Raw genomic sequence first — 19697 nt, forward strand, 5'->3', positions numbered from 1 at the left:
TAATTTACTACCTACAAGTCATTGTAGGCAAAAAAACTGACGAAAACTCAAAAGATTTTTTTTTTTTTTTTTTGCCTAAATCTTTTAAACAACTTCAATCCTGCTCAAAACTCAGAACATTCAATCATAAGGATTGTAAATAGATTTTAAAAGTCACTTATTTATAAAAAAAAATACACAAGTTATTTTCTGTTTAATAAATGTTGGGGGACTGGAGTATTTTTTTTTATATATTTAGGTTGGTATATTTGTATATTTATCAGTCTTGGATATGTTGAAAATTAGCCAAAATATTACTAGTTTTTTGTAGCATCTGATATAAAATTCTCTATCCTCTTAAGTCATTCAAGTAAAAAATGTCCAATTAAAAAAAAAACTGCTATGAAATAGTATAAATTAGTTTTTTCTGCTTTTTTGGGTCAAATCATTTTGATCCAGTTCAGTCCTGATCAAAACTATCAAATATCAAATAATTATCAGGATTTTAACCCTTTAAATGCCAGTTTGATTATCTGAAGTCACTTGTTATTTATGAAAAATACACAAAAATGAGTTATTTTCCATATAGTAAATGTTGGAGGACTGGAGTATTTTTATATATTTAGGTTGGTATATTACTATATTTATCAGTCTTGGATATGTTGAAAATTAGCCAAAATATTACTAGTTTTTGTAGCATCTGATTTTAAATAGTCTATCCTCTTGAGTCATTCAAGTCAAAAATGTCCACAAAAACTGCTATAAAATAGTATAAATTAATCTTTTTTTGGGTCAGATATTTTTACCAACTTCAGTCCTGATCAAAACTATCAAATATTGAATAATTATCAGAATTTTAACCCTTTAAATGCCATTTTGATTACACAATGCTGATACTTTTTATGAAAAATAACATAAATGTTGGGTGGCCGGGGATTGTTTTGGTTTTTAAAATCAGTCTTGGATATCTGTCAAAATATCAGCTTTGGTGCATTATTAGTTTTTGTATAGCATCAGATTTACTCCCCTGTTGGGTCATGAGGGAATGAGTCGAGACGACAGTAAGTCTTTTTCACAGTGTTCTGATGATTTATTAGAAAAAATTACATTTAGAGTTCTAACCGTTGTCAAGAGACTATTCCAAACATGATGCTATTGTGCACTAACAGCTAAATGATGCCAGATGAAGAGAAAAAAGTACCAAAATGGACAAAAATGTTCACAGTGATGCATGAGGTTTGAATAACTGAAAGGTGAAAAGGGTTCTGGAGCTTTTTCAGTCTAAAATGGGAATAAAATCTATGAGCTACTGATTAATAAACTAATCTATGACTGATGGAGGTAGGAGAACATTCAATGGAACTTCAGTACAAGTCAAAGGTTGAAAAATCGCTCAAACATCGTAAAAGCTCATGAAGTAAATGTATGGAACCTGCCAATATTTAATCTATACTTTCACAAATTCCATATAATTTACTAATACTGATACAAAACATGGGTAAATCTACAGAGAAACAATCACTGATCTAAGTGTTCTACAGAGTGTGTTTTATTTGTTAGTCTCAGCTTTATTTGAACCTTATTTGTTCAGGTTTTGGCAGAAAAACTGGCTCCAAGTGTTAAAATGTGTTAAAAGTTTACGTAAATCGGCTCCATCTGATATTTTACACGTTATTAAATGTTCCTTTGTTTTTTCCCCTGTGATAAAAATCCTTCAAGTCCTTTGTGGTACATGATGTAAAAACACTTCTATTAAATATAAAAAAAAAGATGATGTTTCAGCAAAATTAGTCATTTTAACAGATTAAAAAAAAAAAAAAGGACTTTCTTCCATCACAAAAAACAGTTGAGTTCATGTCAAACAGGTCAATACCGTCCTCTTTTTCCTCCATGTCCACTGTGTCCTCCGTAACCACCGTGTCCACTGTATCCTCCCTGATTCCATCCTCCTCCGCCGCCTCTCCATCCACCACTGCCGCCACCTCCTCCTCTCCATCCACCACCCCCTCCTCCTCCTCCCCCTCCCCATCCACCACCACCACCTCCTCCTCCTCCCCATCCTCCTCCTCGGCCGCCCCAGCCTCCACCTCCTCCTCCTCCCCCTTCTTGTCTCTTCTTCCAGGGCGGCATCTCTGGAGGCGGGGCGTCAATCTCTGAGGGACGTCCTCCCCGGTCTGGGACTCTGCCCATGAGGACCTGATGAGGAAGAGGAGGATGTGGAGTGAATAACACTTCATTCACACTGCAGGTAAAAACGACTCAAATGGGATTTTTTACATGTATGTGACGGTCTGAACAGCACCAGTCCAACCCCGGACACTTTCATATGTGGTCTTAAAGGTGCGGGAGACTTTTGTGACCAATTTTTCATCAAATCTGCCAAACCTCAGTCATATCCTCACTATCATGAACCTGTCAGTCTTTCTGTGATTACTCACCTGAATCTCTTGCATTACAGTGAACAATTTCTTAGTGCCATCCACCAGAAACAAACCACACATTTACAAACAGAGCCGGGAGGTAACTCGGGCATCTTCGGAACTTTGTCGCGACGTGCATTGTGGGAAGCGAAGGCTCGCACTGCTGCCTGACAGCGGCAGTGTGACCATATGATATTATATGGATGAAAAATACACGACGCGGAAACAGCTGAAACGCAGAAACGGCTGGAGGAATATGCACAGAGGGAAGGGAGCTCCAGATGTTTCCGCCTCGTGTCCATTCCAGCTGCTGCTGCCAGACAGCGGAACAAACCGGCATTTCCCACAATGCATGTTGCGACAAAATTCCGAAGATGCCTGAGTGACCTCCGGTTCTGTTTGTAAACATATGGTTTGTTTATGGTGGATGGCACTTTGAAATTGTTCACCATAATGCAAGAGATTCAGGTGAATAATCACAGAAAGACTTACAGATTCATGATAGTGAGGATATGACTGAGGTTTTACAGACTTGATGAAAAATTAGTTACGAAAGTCTCCTGCACCTTTAAATCTGATGTTTTTCAAAGTGACTTCAGTCTGAACGGTCATGTCGCATTTCATCCAACAGACGTCACAATTCTGAAGGAGGCGGGACCTGGAAAGACCCATATTTACCTCCATAAACACAGTGTTGTGTGTGTGATGTCACGCCCTCTGCACATGCAGGTCACTACAGGACCGGGGACTGTTCACACGAGTCTGATGGCAGTCGCAACATATTAGAATGAGAGATGCAGTCATGCACACACGCACACACACAAATCAGATTTCAACAAAAAATTGCAAGTGTGCATTAAGACCTGCAGTGTGAATGCAGTGTAAGACACATGTACACTAGTGGAAAAAAAATGTTTTGGGACAACTTAAAATTTTACACATTCTCAAATATTATCATGAAATATTTGTATTTCTAAAGGTGTGGCTTGTTATTTTTTCTTGTTAACAGTAAACCAAAAAAATCACTTGCATTTGTTTGTGTCTGTCTGATGCAGCCACACCTTTAGAAACACAAATGTTTCATGATAATACTTGAGATTGGGGAAAATTTTAAGGGTGTCCCAAAACTTTTTTTTCCCACTAGTGTACATGTCTATTATGCTACATTCACATTTTTTGTTGAAATCTGATTTCTGTGTGTGTGTGTTTGTTAACATTCTAATTCAATGCAACTGCTATCAGACTCATGTACACATAGTCCACGGTCCTGAAGTGACCAGCATGTGCAGAAGGCGTGACATCACACACAGAACACTGTGTTTATGGAGGAAAATGTGGATCTTTCCAGGTCCCACCACTTTGCAAAACATCAGATATTTATTAGATTGAAGACCATGGGTCAGGGCAGGGGTGGTGGGCAACATGTGGCTCCAGGGCCACATTACTCCAGCGACTCCCTGTGCTTTGGCCAAAAACATGGAAATGAATAACACTTTTTTTTTTTTAACCATTATTGCCGCAACCATTAGGTAATTCTGATGTTATGCAACTGTAAAAATGTAGACTACACTCCTAATGAATTCAAAAACAGAAGTACTAGTGGTAGTAAATGTAGAGTCCTTTTTATTATGACACTGAAGGTATTCATCTGTTGACTCATTGCAAAGAAAACCTTCACATACCAGTTGGTTTTAGCTGCACATCACAATAACAACAAATGTCACTGTTGTTTTCTTTAGTGTAATTCTGTAAATGCACCAAAACTTTGATTTAAAGCTGTGCATGACTTTCATCATCAATTTGTGGAACTCCACTTCCCACAATGCACGTCATGACAAATTTCCAAAAATGCCAGAGTGACCTACCAGCTCTGTTTGTAAACAGATGGTGATGTACACTTCGAAACTGTTCACCGTGAGGGAAGAGATTCAGGTGAGTAATCACAGAAAGACTTACAGATTTGTGATACTTAGGCCATGACTGAGGTTTTACAGATTTGATGAAAAATTGGTGACGAAAGTCATACACAGCTTTAAGGTAAAACATAGTAAGGATTTTTTGGCTCCAGACATTTTTGGTTTTAAATTTCTGCCTGAAAATGTCTCTTTAGACAGTAACGGTTGCCGACCCATGGGTTAGTGTTAGTGGAACATATAAAGTGTGTGTGAAGACTGTTTTCCGCTGCCGTACGTCCACACACACAGACTGACTGAAGCTGGACCGTGTGTGAAACCTTCACCTTGTTGACGGCACATGCCGTCTTCTCTCTGCTGGAGCCACTGCTCGTCTTCACCACGTTACAGATGTCTTCTCTGGCGGCGAGGAGCTTGGCCACGTCCACTGTGGACTGAGGCCTCAGGGAGTGTCTCTTGGGCTGGTAGGCCTTCGCCATGGTGTCCACTCTCACCTACAACACAGACAGACAAACAGCATCTACTGGGAGGTGTTTAAGGGACAGTGGACGGGATGAACCAGCATCAATGAGCCTGTTTACATACGCACTAAAACTCTGATCATTATGCAATTTCAGGAGTAATCAGATTACTAAAGTTATCATATAAACATAACAATCTGATACGATTTATCAGATAACAGCAGTAATCTGACTATGAAATCTGATTAACACACTGGGATTCCTCTGATGTCTTTTGTATGTATTCAGTTAATCTGATTTTATTTCTTTTTTTTTTTACATCTGCATATGTGTCGAAAAGAAATGGAAGAAAATGAATGTGACATGAGCAGACAATACTAGGAAGTCTGTGTCATATGTATATGATATGTACGTACTCCTAAAGAAATACAATAATGGACTGAAGCGTCTAATCCAGGGTTTTTTCAATGGTCTTGTTTCTGAAGTGCATGTAAATGTGTCAGATCTGATTATTTCAATTATCTGATTACTCACAGATATTGGATTCTTATGGTCATGTAAACAGGTTCATTGTGTTTCTGAAAACAGTAACAGGACTCAGAGATACTTCACACGACTGTAAACTGACACATGTTGGATTAATAAAGTGTGGATGTTTATCGAATGCCACCTGATTCAATGGAAATGTGTTACTGCTGCAGGAAGAGGAAAACTACATTTACATTTTAGACTTTTCCAAACTACTTAGAACAGAATTTAATGCCTACTTCGTAGCCACACTGGCAAAAATTCATGACTCCTAGAATTTAGGAAAATGCATTTATTTACTCCAACACCTGGATTCCCACTGAGGGCTGCAAAGTTAGCGATAACTGGTTCCTAATTTCTGTATAAATTGTTGAGTTGGAACTGAGTCGACTGAGGTTACTGTCTTTGCAGTTTGGACATTTAACAGACACATTTAAACACAGTAAGGTGAACAAGTTTATGACAGCAGAACTTAAGTCCTATCATATCAAATTTAATACTTTTTAAAGACTTTTTTTAACATATTAAATACAGATTTGTAAATTCAAGCCTTTCAAGACTCTTTAAGACCCCACAGGGACCCTGTCATGGCCGCTCTCATTTGCAGAGTCTGAATCAGATTCCGCTCATCAGATGAACCAACCTTGGCTCGGTCTGACCAACCGAACGACTGCACCGTGACGTCCAGTCGTTTGATGAGCATCCTGCGCCGACACTCGTACTCCGACGACAGGACGCTGTTCATGTTCTGCAACTTCTCCTGTGAAGACAAAGAAAATCCATCATTTTATTTATTTATTTAAATTTTATTTGACAGGAACAACACATTTAAACATATGCAACCAGTGCAGTGTATAAAGGATGTATAGTTATTGTAGCTCATTTGGCTTTAACGAAACGGCACTATAACAAATTAAAAAACAGTAAGAAAACAACATTAAAATCAACAAAGATTAAACATTTAACAAGATACATTCATGATAACACAGGTCTAAAAAACAGTCAAACAACAGAAAGTAGAATTAAGTAAAACAACTAGAGTTTAATGGCAGAATAGATTCACTGTTCACAGATTTACTTTATGGATGAAAACTTTTACACCAGTTGCTGTTTTTAATTCTAGGGGTAAGATATTTCAGATTTGAGGAGAAATATGACAAACCAAATGTTTTTCATTTTGCTGGTTCGCATTATGAATAGTTTTATCAATGAGACTAAACACACACGACTGAGTAAATGTGACGCATCACCAACAAAAGGCTCTGACACTTGAAAATGCTTAAAACTGTTCTTCATCGTGCTTCAAACACACACAACATGGTTTATGTTTTCTGGTGGTGGTGTTCTTACCCACTGTTCACTGCTCAGAGATGTCTTCAGGACTGGGTGTCCAGGGTGACCACCAGGAAGACGTTTCAGAACTTCATCAACCTACAACAACAGCACAACCAAGGAATGAGGAGAAGAATATGAATGTTTCACTAGAAGAGCCTGAGGAGCTGATGATGTTGGATTATAGAGGATTGTAATTATTTTTGATCAATGTCTTTTTATTTTCAATTTTCAAATGTACAACAAACAAACAACTTGAACATGAAACTGGAGATGACAGTGATTATCATCTGTTCATTATATGACCTGTTTTTCAGGGGAATCACACAGGAAATAAACTTTTTATCTAGGATTGTCCCGCAAAGTCAACATCTACCGTTTAGAATCCTCTATCTGGACCAGTGGCTGCTGCTACAGGTAGTTTGTACATATCATATATCATATTTGTACATTATATCTACAGTTCTTCCTGTAAGCGAGTGCAAGGGGATTCAAATTTTTATTTTCAGCAGATTTCAACAGGGTAAAATCACACTGAAGACATTTTAGGGCCTAAAATTCAGATTATTTTAAAGCAGTTTTATATATTAATATTCCAAAAACTCAACAGCAGGGGGACATCATGTACCAGAACACACTTAGAACCAAAACCACCAACAAATCAACACTATGTATCCACAGACTGTATTGGTCACTGAATAAAAGTATAAAGCTCATTGTTTACACACATCTGTATCATGGTATCATCCAGTTTTATTCCTCAAACTAAAACTCAGTTAATTTTAACAGTAGATCAAAATTACGCTGTCTTATAACCTTCACATGCTCCATCAGCTGATAGTTTAAATTATAGCGGTTAGCTTAGCTCTGTTTTTAGACAGAAAACAGCCACAGTAAAACCACTAATCACCTCTGCTTTCTGTACAGTTTGTGTTTGTTTATAAAGATCTGTTTTTAATCGTCCAAACAACGTCAGAACCATCACAATTTAGTCTGAACCATGGATCAGCAAAACAGCAACTTAGCTAACAAGATAATAGATAATAATAATAATATCTGACAATAACATCCCATACTAAATTTATACCATCATAAGCCACATGGTCAACCTCATCCATGTAGAAAAAATACTGCTATTTCATCATCAAACTGTTCTTTTCCGTTAAAACTGTGTCCGGTGGTGAAAACAACAGCAGTGTTTCTAGCTTTTATCTCTGTCAACTTATCTGACCCTAAGAGTTGTTTCTTTGTGGTTCTCATCCCATCTGTTCACTTTCTGACACTTTGGTCAAAGGCCCTGTGGTGTTCGTTTACACCAGGGGTCTGCAGCCTATGGCTCCTGGGCTAAATGTGGCTCTTTAGTCTGTCTCTATGGCCCCTGTGAGTGCGACGTATAACTCACTAGCTGTGAACCTCGGAGTTCTTCTGCACGCGACACGTATCAGTAAACAAAGGGTCTGGAATCCAACTTTTCTGTTTGCAGTCTTTACTTAAAACTTAGATTAAAACAAACAAAAGATGAATTTCTAAATTAAATTATGTGACGGTCAAAAGACTGTGACGCGCCAGGCTTCAGGCTTCTGGTTCCGCTCCTTTTTCTTTACATATTTATAATCTTAGCAGCCAATAGGATTGCATCACACAGTTATATCAAGACTTATACTATTATTACTCAACATTCATATAATATACATAAATTATTAAAAAAATAAATCAAACCTAAATATAAATATGAGTTTTTAACTGAAACACAAAAAATGGCTCTAACAGCCCCCCATTGTCAAAAAAACATAAGGCGCATTTTGAAATGAACTGAATGAACCATTACTTTTTAACATCATTACAGGCCTAAATCAATTCTAACATTGTTCATCTGCAAAAATGTGCAGGCTATACACAGAATAAAATTATTTTTTGACAGCATATAAACCAAAATGTATGTCACACTACATTATTTTCTGGCCAAATTTATTACAAATACTCAGTTTGCATTTGTTAGCAGTTTGGCTGTTTAAAAGTCAGCCCATATACATGAAAGTTGAGCTTTTTATCTATTACACAATGTAATTTTGTTGGGAAATAGTGTACATCATTAGAAAACTGAACAAATCTTGAATGTTTTCTTTATTGTAGTTGTATAATTTCATAAATGCACCCAACACTACATTATTGTAGTGGAAATACAAAGTTAAATAGTTAAATAACAAACTAATCACAAATAGGCTACAGAAGAACAGCCCCCTCATGGGAAAATGTAGATGTGTTTAAATATTTTTTTACGGCTCCGGTCACATTTTTTCTTCTTTTTCCGGTTAAAAATGGCTCTTTAGATTGTAAAGCTTGCAGATCCCTGGTTTAGACCGACAGTGACTCACTACTCCCTCTAGTGGTCACATAAATCCATCACATCATCAATATTCATACTTTTACTTAATATCTTTACAGTCTGATACAGTTATATCTATAGCAGAACTTCAGAGCTCTTTATTCTGAACACTTTTATAATGACTTTGGATCATTTTTTAATATTTAGAAGTAGAACTATTAAATATGACCCCTTTAAGGACCTGCTCAAACCCTGGTCACCACTGAGACCGAACTAACAGGTGTGAATCTTCCTCACCTTACTCTGTACTTGGGAGAATATTGCTGCCGTGTCGTGTCCACTGGGTTCAGGCAGGTTCAGGGTTTCACAGATGGTCAGGAGCTCCTGATAGCCTGGATTTCCCTCCCGCTGTTTATCTGACGCTTTTCTGCTTCTGATGATCTGAGCCGACTGGAGCTCAGAGCTGAGAAACACTTCAACACAAACAGACACATGGAGCATCGTCATCAGCTGTTTCCTGACCGCACAGAGACAGTACATACATACAATAGTACATACAGAGACATTTCAGGTGATCCCTCACGCTTCGCTGGCTGCCCTTGAGAATCCCAGACACCACTTCTTCATGGGGACAGTGCAACTCCTTCAGCAGGCCGCTCATCTCCACCTGAAGGCTTTCCATGTCATCTGGAGGGAAAACAGACACACGATGAAGGAAAGACTGAGCAGGATGTAGTAAATACAAGCCTCCACCCTTTATCTCCCTGGGTAAATAATATGAAACAAAAAACTGTGCTTGTGTTAGAACAGAGGTGTCAAACTCATTTTAGTTCAGGGAGCCACATTCAGCCTAATATAACATAAAGAGGGCCGGACCATAAAATAATAAGAATAATAGGATAACTTTTGAGTGAAAAAAGTTAATTCCGTGATGAAAATGTTTACATCTACTAATTGTACTCAAACATAACATGAACAAACATGAACAACCTGAACATTCTGAAGGAAAATAAGTGCAATGTTAACAATAATACACCTTAGTTTATTTATCCATATGCATCACAACTTAGAGATCACAGTGGATCTAAAAATACACAAAACATGAAATAACAGACAATTATTATTAGAATTCCACATGCTTCTCTTAGGAGATTTCAGGTTATTCGCATTTTTTTTCATAAAAGGCTAGTCTGTAAATGTAAACATTCATGTAATTTTACTTTTTTTTTTTACACTAAAACAAAGAGAAAAAATTACAATTTTCAATATTTATAGGTTATTATGATAGTATTTTACTGGTCTGATCATTTTTAGATTGAATTGACCTAAAATGCTTTTAACATCCTTGATTGTTAATATCTTCAGTGTAATTTTTGCATTTCACAAATTCATTCCCGGGGCCAGACTGAACCCTTTGGTGGGCCGGATTTGGCCCCCGGGCCACATGTTTGACACCTGTGTGTTAGAAGATTGGATTTAACATCTTTCTATCTTTATGATACTCAAAGTGCTTTAACACTGTGTCAACAAGCCTGTTTACATGCACACTAAAACTCTGATCATTATGTGATTTCTGGAGTTATCACATTATTTAAAGGGCTCATATAACCAGCATAATCTGATATAATTTAGCAGTGTGTCTCAACTGGTGGGTCACTACTAAAAGGTTTTCAGTGGGTCGTGGCCTTTGTCTGGTCAAAAAAATAATGTTAAGAAACACTAGTTGCAGTAAATTAACTGAATTCACTTTGCATGAAAACGTGTGTTAAAAATGGCTGTTACTGAAATGTTGTAACTGTTATGTCAGCTTTATAATTAATACTTGAATAAGTGAGTGAAGGCACTTTTAATTTTTAAATCAGTACACGTTTTGGTTTTGGTTCAAATGTACCTAATTTAGAGTTAAAAGGAATATTTCCATGTTTAGCATCAACCACCTGCTGGTCAGTTTGGTTTATTATTAAACATGTCTTAAACAAAGATGGGAGTGACGTAGTCGAATGTGAGCAGGAAACAATAACATTCCAAGTATTACAAAAGAAATATAGCAATGGACTGAAAGATCTAAACCAGAGTTTTTCCAGTTACCACATTTCTGAAGTGCACGTAAACGCATCAAATCTGATCATTACAATTATATGATTATTCCCAGCTAACAGATTTTTATGGTCATGTAAACAGGCTCAATGTTGCCAGAATTAAGGGGTTAATTGTAGACTTTAGTAAGTAGGCTATGCTTTACGAATCAATCATTTAGTAAAGATTACAGTGATTTTCTGAATTTGACAAGCAAAACTGTTTATTTTTATTTATTTATTTTACATAGAGAACAATCCATTTAATTTCCTGATGCAGTTGTACTTTTCCACATGGTTAAATACATGTTTGTTCTGTTTAGAAAGCTGAAAAGTGACCATAAGTGTGTAGTGTTTGATGGACCATATAAACCAGGGGTGTCAAACATACGGTCCGTGGGCCAAAACCAGCCCTCCAAAGGTTCCAGTACGCAGAGTTCCTACAGGTTTCTACAAGTTAAATTTAAGACCTTTTAAAGACTACTTGGAACACAATTTAATATCCATTTCACAGCCATACAGGCAAAAATTCATGACTCCTAAAATTTAGGAAAATTTATTTATTTACTCCAATGCCTGGGCAGCAAAGTTAGCAATAATTGGTTCCTAATTTCAATATAAATTGTTGATTGTAACCAAGCAGACTAGAGATACTTTCTTTGCATTGAACATTTCCCTGACACATTTAAACACAATCCAGTGAACAAATTTATGACAACATAACTTAAGACCTAACATATCAAATTTAATACCTTTTAAAGACTATTTTGAGGTATTAAATGGGCGACTGTGGCTCAGCTGGTAAAGCGGGTTGTCCAATGACCGAAGGATCGGCAGCGGCGACCTGGCTCCAACTGTCAATGTCCTTGGGCAAGACACTGAACCCTAAGTTGCTCCCAGTAGGGCCTGGCAGCGCCTTGCATGGCAGCAGCCGCCTACTGGTGTGTGTGTGTTTGTGTGTGTGTGTGTGTGTGAGAGAATGTGAGGAATTGTAAAGTGCCTTGGGCACCATTAAGGTGTAGAAAATGCACTATATAAGTTCAGACCATTTACCATTTAAAAGCAGATTTGTAAATTCAAGACATTTAAGATCCCACAGGAACCCCTGAGTATGTTCTGCAGGATGAATTTGCAAAGTTTACACTGAAGATACTGAGTCAAGAGTAGCTGTCAAGCCCTTTAGTTCCAAACTCAAAAATTTTAACAACATTCTGCCTGTTACTAAACATTTTGTGTATTTGTAGATCCACTGTGATCTGTAAGTTGTCATAGACTTCAGACTTGCTTTATTGTCATTCAGTAAATGCACCATCAGTACTTTATTAAACGAAATATCACTGCTTTGCTCACCACAGTTTCAGTTTATAAATAAACTAAATAAGTAAAAAATACACCTCGCGAATTATAAAGTAGCGTAAAATACTGTAATCTTTTTAAATGTATATCTATATATACACATGTGTATAATTTTTTTTTAAAAGACTAAAAACTAAAGTGCATAGTGTAATAAAGTGCTTCAAATTATTGCACTAATGAGGCAGCAGCAGCAGACACACATGTAAATGACAAACTGAGAAATAATATTGTTCAAATTGCAATTATTTTTCTTAAAAATGTCATGTTCACATTTTTTAAAAGACAGTACATTTAGTAAATTTTCATGATTTAATTTGGCTTTTTTTGCACTAAAAGAGGAAAAATTTGGATTTCACATTATTGAACTAAAATAAGTTTGACACCCCTGGCATAAACCTTAACTTTTAAAAAAGAACACATCCAATATTTTGGCCAGTAAAACCATTAGATTGGGTCCAGCTCCATAGTCAGAGGCTCCACATGAGTAGTTGTGTTGTGCTGTTTGTTGGGTCTGACCTGGGCTGGAGCTGATGTCCTCCTCCAGCTCACACAGAGGCTTCAGCCTGGAGCTCAACCACCGGCACAGATCCACATACTCCGGCGACGACAGGCCTCCCTCTGCGGCTAGGAGCAGCGTCTTCTCCTCCAGCAGAGGCCCGTCATACCTGTGGACACAGAGAGGACACAGTACAGCTATCCGCATTATACTGACATTATTTTAATATGTACACTTGTGAATTTACCACACACCGGTGCAACTAATTAGTCCGACATGACGCTGTGCTACATTCAAAGCTACACGGCTAAGCTAACATGCTAACAGTGAATTAGCTTACCCCAGCTGTTCTAAGGTGTCCAAAATGTCACACTCCATGGATAAATCCGTCAGGTTTTAACACGTATTTATCCACTTAGAACATACCCGCTTCACATGTACTCAACATAACCACAAGCAGAAACAGCATCCATTCATTTCCACAGCGATATCATGCCTCCATGCTAGTCCGGTTACATAAATGTACCGGAATGAAACTTGTTCCGTAACAGTGGTTCCGTTATGGCGTCAGTGACAAGGTTATAATAGTTTTGGATTTTTCATTATTGTTTAGTTTTATTTAGTTTTGACTTTTTTTCTAATTCAGTTAGTTTTAATTAGTTTTCAGAGCATGTTTGATAGTTTTTATTAGCTTTCATTTTTTTCTAAATGCTTAGTTTTAGTTTAGTTTTAGTTTTTTCATATCTTTTCTCTTCTTGTCCGTCATATTCCCATAAATCCCAGACAGGACTCTACTTTCTCCCAACTTTAGTCTCCATGTTTCCAGGTAGAGTGGGGACGAGAAGACGACTGTAAACCACAAGTGACGAGAAGTGACAGTCTGTGAGGTGTCATATGGTGCCGCTAACTAAAATTGCTGGAGTGAAATAAATCAATTTCATATCAATCTGACATTGACAAAGATGAAAACAAAGGGAATTTTGTCCATAATTTTTATGTTTTAGTTAGTTTTATAAACACACAATACAGTTTCAGTCAGTTATCTTTTTTTTTTGTTTGTTTTAATTCTAGTTTTTATTTATTTCAGTTCATGAAAATGGTTTTTCAATTGTAGTTTTTGTCATTTCATTAGTTTTCGTTAACGACAATAACCTTTGTCAGTAACAAAATAAAAACATAACTAAAAAAGCACTCAGATCAGTGGGCCCCTGTGCCATCCCCCCACCCCCACCCCCCAATCACTACCAAAATTTAATCATTTCTTCCTTGTGCCAGTATCAACATTTCCTGAAATTTTCATCCAAATCCGTCCATAACTTTTTGAGTTATCTTGCACATAGACAGACAGACAGACAGACAGACAGACAGACAGACAGACAGACCAACACCAGCAAAACCATAACCTCCTTGGCGGAGGTAAGTAGCGCCTTGACCAGTGGGGATCCATAGGTTCTAGATGTAGTAGTTGTGATGCTGTTGTGTATTCGTGCATGCTGTACCGCATTTGTCCAGCAGTCACCGCCGAAGCGTTCTGGCCATAGCAACATGACTATAAGGCTATTGTATTCCAAAATTACTAATATCTCCCAAAATACTGGTCCTATCAACTTGCCATTTTTGCTAGTCTGCTCCTTGACCAAAAATACATAAGTATGCCAAACTGCAGCAGTCAGCTAGGTATGGATTTTGTGTGAATCCCCTCACACACACACACACACACACACACACACACACACACACACACACACACATACACATATGCACACAGAGGCCACTTGGCTCTTATGATATAGATATGATTTTTTTTTTTTTTTAAATCAATTGCTAATTGTTATTAGACTGTAATTAATAATTTTCTTGATCAAAAAGGGGTTTATTTGCATATATTATATATCATATTATCTCTATGAAGTGAGTAATAACTAGTATTACAGGATGTTAAAATGTGAGAAAACATCAGATTAACTACATGAAGAATCTTTTTATTTAATCATTTTCACACAGTTTATCACTTTCTGATGATGGGATTTAAATACATGTTTCATCGTTTCCAGCTGAGTGGACATTTTTATAACGCCATGAAAAATATGTTCATAAAAAAAAATTCAATTCAATTGTTTTTTTTTGTTTTTTTTAATGCCTAAAGAGGAATAAAAACACGCAGGACAAAAATCTTGACTTAGGTTCTCATAATTCATGCTTGAAAGGGTTAAAAAGAAAATGTGACATTCAGACACTAATTCCTTCATTTCCACTTCACCTGTAGCCATAAGCTCATATGAACTCTGTGGGGATATTTTATTCTCTTTATCCTCACATATCACCAGGAAGGTTACATATTTGTTGTATTTTTCATCCATAATGAGTTTTCATTATACATTTAAAATGAAAGTTGTTATGCGCATTGCAAAAATATCTAAAACAATTATGGAAAATTTGGCCCAGGTTAAATTTAAAAGACATAAAATTAGTTCACATGCAGCAAGACTGTATATGCATTGAATTACATTGTCACATTTCATATTGTATTAGAATTTGGTCCTTTAAGTTTTAACCCCAAAGTCGCAGTATTGTGACAAGCAACAAATCTGAATGAAACAGACAGCTTTTGAAAATCTTGATATCAAAATTGTTACAAAAAAACAACAACTAAGAACTCCAGCACCTAAAGGCTTACCATGTGAAGCCTGATGTACAAATACATGTGTCAACATATTAATACTTATATTTTTATATTTGATGATTTCCGAGGAAAAACTGTTGAAAAAAAATTATGTAATTTATTTATTTTATCTGATGAACGATACTTACTGTATGAAGTGGTTTTTCCTGTCATGTTAGAATAGAGTAAACTTTATGGATCCCTTGGACCAAACCCTCAGGAAATTGAAGTTTTAATATACACACAAGAAATACAAAATAGCAAAAATAATAACTGTAAAAAAGAAAACAGCATTGAAAGAAACAGGCAGTTGCACATAGTAAAGTTCTGGTAGAAACAAGTAGGAAGGTGGTAATAATAATAATAATAATAATAATAATAATAATGATAATAATAATAATAATGAATAGCTAATTATGTTGTATGTACAGGGTGGGGAAGCAAAATTTACAATATTTTGAGGCAGGGATTGAAAGACAGTGTATGACCAATTAGTTTATTGAAAGTCATGAGAATTTATTTGCCACAAGAAAATTTACATAATAGAAAATGTTTTTATTCTATGTGTCCTCCTTCTTTCTCAATAACTGCCTTCACACGCTTCCTGAAACTTGCGCAAGTGTTCCTCAAATATTCGGGTGACAACTTCTCCCATTCTTCTTTAATAGTATCTTCCAGACTTTCTCCTAATAGTTTTGCTCATAGTCATTCTCTTCTTTCCATTATAAACAGTCTTTATGGACACTCCAACTATTTTTGAAATCTCCTTTGGTGTGACGAGTGCATTCAGCAAATCACACACTCTTTGACGTTTGCTTTCCTGATTACTCATATGGGCAAAAGTTTCTGAAAAGGTATGGATAATAGTGTTAGGTATGATTATGACATCAATATATGTTTGGTTTCAAAACAATTGACGTAGTGCCTGCTGAGAAAAAACTACTAAATGTTCATTGTAAATTTTGCTTCCCCACCCTGTATATACGTATCTTTTTATCTGAGAGGTCACAACATGTGAGAGTGAAAACAGTGTTTTATCTAATGTTCTTTTATCTTCCACTGGGTCACCACAGGGGTGCACCCTCTCCCCTCTTGTATTTGTGTTGTACACATATGAGTGCAACACCCGGGGCGGCATGTCCTCAAGTTTGCAGATGACTCAGTGATTGTGTCTCTTCTTGGGGACGATGACCCTGATCATGGCCCTGTAGTGTCTGAATTCACTGACTGGTGTAGCACGTCCTTTTTAAATGTGAATGCGTCCAAAACCAAAGAGATGATTGTAGGTTTTAGGAAAAATCCTCCAGTCTTCTCTCCTGTCGTCATTAATGGACAGGCTGTTGAGGTGGTTCAGCAGTAGAAATATCTTGGAGAGGTGCTGGACCACAGGCTAACATTCGAGTCTCAGGTGGGTGCTGTATGTGAAAAAGCTCATCAGAGGATGTATTTTTACTGTAAACTTTGCAGTTTCAAAGTGGATAACACTTTTATGAAAATGTTTTATTCTTGTTTTATTGAGTCTGTGTTGACCTTTTCTTTTATCAGCTGCTATGGGCTGCTCACCCTTACAAACAGGAACTGGTTTCAGGGCATCACTAAAGTGTGCAGCAGAACTGCTGGCACCACACACTGACCTGACTGTGTTGTACCAGAGGCGGACTCTGAAGAAGGCTCAGTCAGTCCTGGATGATCCCAGTCATCCCCTGTATGATGAGTTCAGGTTGCTTCCATCAGGTCGCAGATACAGTATTCCTAAATGCAGGACCAATAGGATGAGGAATTCTTTGGTTGTGGCAGCCATTGTTCTGCTGAATAATTCTTTGTAATGTTGGTGCGATTGTCTTTAATGGACCATTTATTACCTCCGCCAAGGATGTTATGTTTTTGCCAGGGTTTGTTTGTTTGTTTGTCTGTCTGTCTGTCTGTCTGTCTGTCTGTTTGTTTGTCTGTCCGTTAGTGTGCAACATAACTCAAAAAGTTATGGACAGATTTGGATGAAATTTTCAGGGTTTGTTGGAAATGGGATAAGGAAGAAATGATTAAATTTTGGTGGTGATTGGGGGTGGGGGGGCCCACGGGGGGGGGGGCACTGATCAGCCTTGGCGGAGGTCTGCGCTCTCCGAGTGCTTCTAGTTGTATTTATTGTTGGTTTGTTGTCCGTGTGATACTGCTGGCTGTAGAACAAATTGCCCGTCGGGGATAATAAAGTTTACCTTGACCTTGCTGTCCATACGTATGTATAGTTTAATAATCACAGAATGAAAGTTATAAGGTGGTGACAGTAATAGTCATAACAATATGGAAGAAGAACAAGAACAACAAGAACAAGGAGAAGAACAAGGAGAAGAAGAACAAGAAAAAGAAGAAGAATAAGGAGAAGAACAAGAAGGAAAAGAAAAAGAAAATTACCAGCAACAAGAAAACAAACATTACATACTGGAACAAACAGCCTAATCACCATTGCACCACAGAAGTGCTCAGGTAAAGGTAATAACATCAAAACATGGTGTTAAAATCTTGATGAAACCTGCAAAAAGTCCTGTCTTTACTAGAACTTATTGGAGGTTTAATAGATTAGTGATATTTTTATATTTAGCACTAGGGATGTAATGATATGAAAATTTCACATCATGGTTATTGTGACCAAAATTATCACGGTTATCATTATTATCGCGGTATTATTGAAATTGTGCTCAAAATGTTCAAAAGTACTTATACACACTGAAATAATTTAACCAAGTTGTATTTAAAAAAAACAACAAAAAAGCCAAATAAAATAATTGGCACAATGTACTTTCTGTTGACAGAAACATTCACGTATTAACCCTTTGTGGTCTGAGTCTATTTTGTCCGTTTTTCAGTCCTTTTGATTTTGCCTTTATATACTATATAAACAAATGTTTACTATACCCATGTTTGGGATCTTTTCTTTTTCAGCACAACTTCATCTATCTCAACTGCCTATTATTTTTTCACTTTAACCTACTATGAAAAAATAAAAGGCCAGAAAACAAAAAATATATAAAATCCGATTTGAAAAATGTATATAATTTATTGCATAAATAACACAAAGATGCTTAATGAACCTTTTCAAAGACTTTAAAAGTGAATATTAGTTCCAAATATTAGGTATAGAAAATTAAAATTGTAATAAATTGAAACTATACTCAAATATTTGACGTTACAGCAAATCTTTACATCGGCGTTTTCTCTGGAAAAGTGCGGTAACCAAACACGGTTATCATGATAAATAGAATTTAAACGGTAATACCGTCTGCAATTTTATCACGGTTTATCATTATACCAGTAATCGTTACATCCCTATTTAGCACATAATCAGAATAGTCGTTCCATCATCTGACAAAAAAAAGCCGAACATTCACTGTTTTATTAGACATATTGTCATCTGACCTGTAAACCAGAGTTCATTTGTAATTTTTATTTACATGTGGATGGATTAAAAAAAAACACAATGAATCAAACACAGCAAAAGATTAAAACTCACCATTTTATTATGATAATGTTATTTGATATGTCAAATTACAAGTGTATGATGTAACATAAAAACAGTTACAAACATATGTATGCATATTTACATTATATATTTATGAAAAGTAACAAGCTACATCTGTATAAAGAAAATACAACTATGACATGAGTTATTGGGACTATAAATTTTACATCATATACTTGGTATTCTCGAACCATGATAGAAATACCTAGACGTGTAGAAACCAATAAAACCAGAAGAAGAGATGTTAAATTGTAAGATGGAAACTAGGATGGACGTGAGGCACTTTTTTGAGGTTGTCAGGATGTGAAAGCCGATGGCACTAAGAAAGAAAAAAAAAAAACACAACAAAAAAACCAAGAGAAAAGATGCACAGGAAAGAAATCTGCACAAAGAGAGAGTGAAAGAAAGAGATAAAGAAAAACAGGCAGTGTTTACAGAATAGTTAGGAGTAGTACCATTTATACTGCAAGTTTCAAAACACAAATGTCTTCCACTATTTAGAACTAATCACATAAATGTTACATCAAGCGCTGTAAGATGAAAAAAAGCTTACATATAGTATCATCAGTGCACCAAAGCATCGGAGAATCGGAACATAACCACTCAACTGCTGTGAAAAGTAACCGTTTTTAAAA

At 36.5% G+C, this 19697-nt stretch overlaps 1 protein-coding gene across 1 annotated transcript; it reads right to left on the reverse strand.

Annotated features, from left to right (window-relative positions):
* Positions 1 to 932: 932 nt before the first annotated feature.
* Positions 933 to 13401, reverse strand: fam98b (family with sequence similarity 98 member B). The gene is made up of 8 exons (XM_030126094.1): positions 13227 to 13401; positions 12907 to 13055; positions 9518 to 9646; positions 9257 to 9432; positions 6652 to 6732; positions 5945 to 6061; positions 4639 to 4806; positions 933 to 2175 (listed from the first exon to the last, which is right to left on the reverse strand). Exons 1-8 carry the CDS (start codon positions 13262 to 13264, stop codon positions 1846 to 1848), a joined length of 1188 nt encoding a protein of 395 aa, XP_029981954.1. The 5' UTR covers positions 13265 to 13401; the 3' UTR covers positions 933 to 1845.
* Between the last annotated feature and the right edge of the window lie 6296 nt (positions 13402 to 19697).

Source organism: Sphaeramia orbicularis, chromosome 22, assembly GCF_902148855.1.
Source record: "Sphaeramia orbicularis chromosome 22, fSphaOr1.1, whole genome shotgun sequence".
Lineage (NCBI taxonomy): Eukaryota > Metazoa > Chordata > Actinopteri > Kurtiformes > Apogonidae > Sphaeramia > Sphaeramia orbicularis.

Excerpts from the sequence above, each read along its gene's own strand:
- fam98b (XM_030126094.1), bottom strand. The coding sequence starts at position 13,264 with ATGGAGTGTGACATTTTGGACACCTTAGAACAGCTGGG. Across the intron at positions 9,647-12,906 it reads GGACATCAGCTCCAGCCCAG|ATGACATGGAAAGCCTTCAG; the intron begins GTCAGACCCAAC and ends TTTTCCCTCCAG. Across the intron at positions 6,733-9,256 it reads TCTCCCAAGTACAGAGTAAG|GTTGATGAAGTTCTGAAACG; the intron begins GTGAGGAAGATT and ends CTGTTGTTGTAG.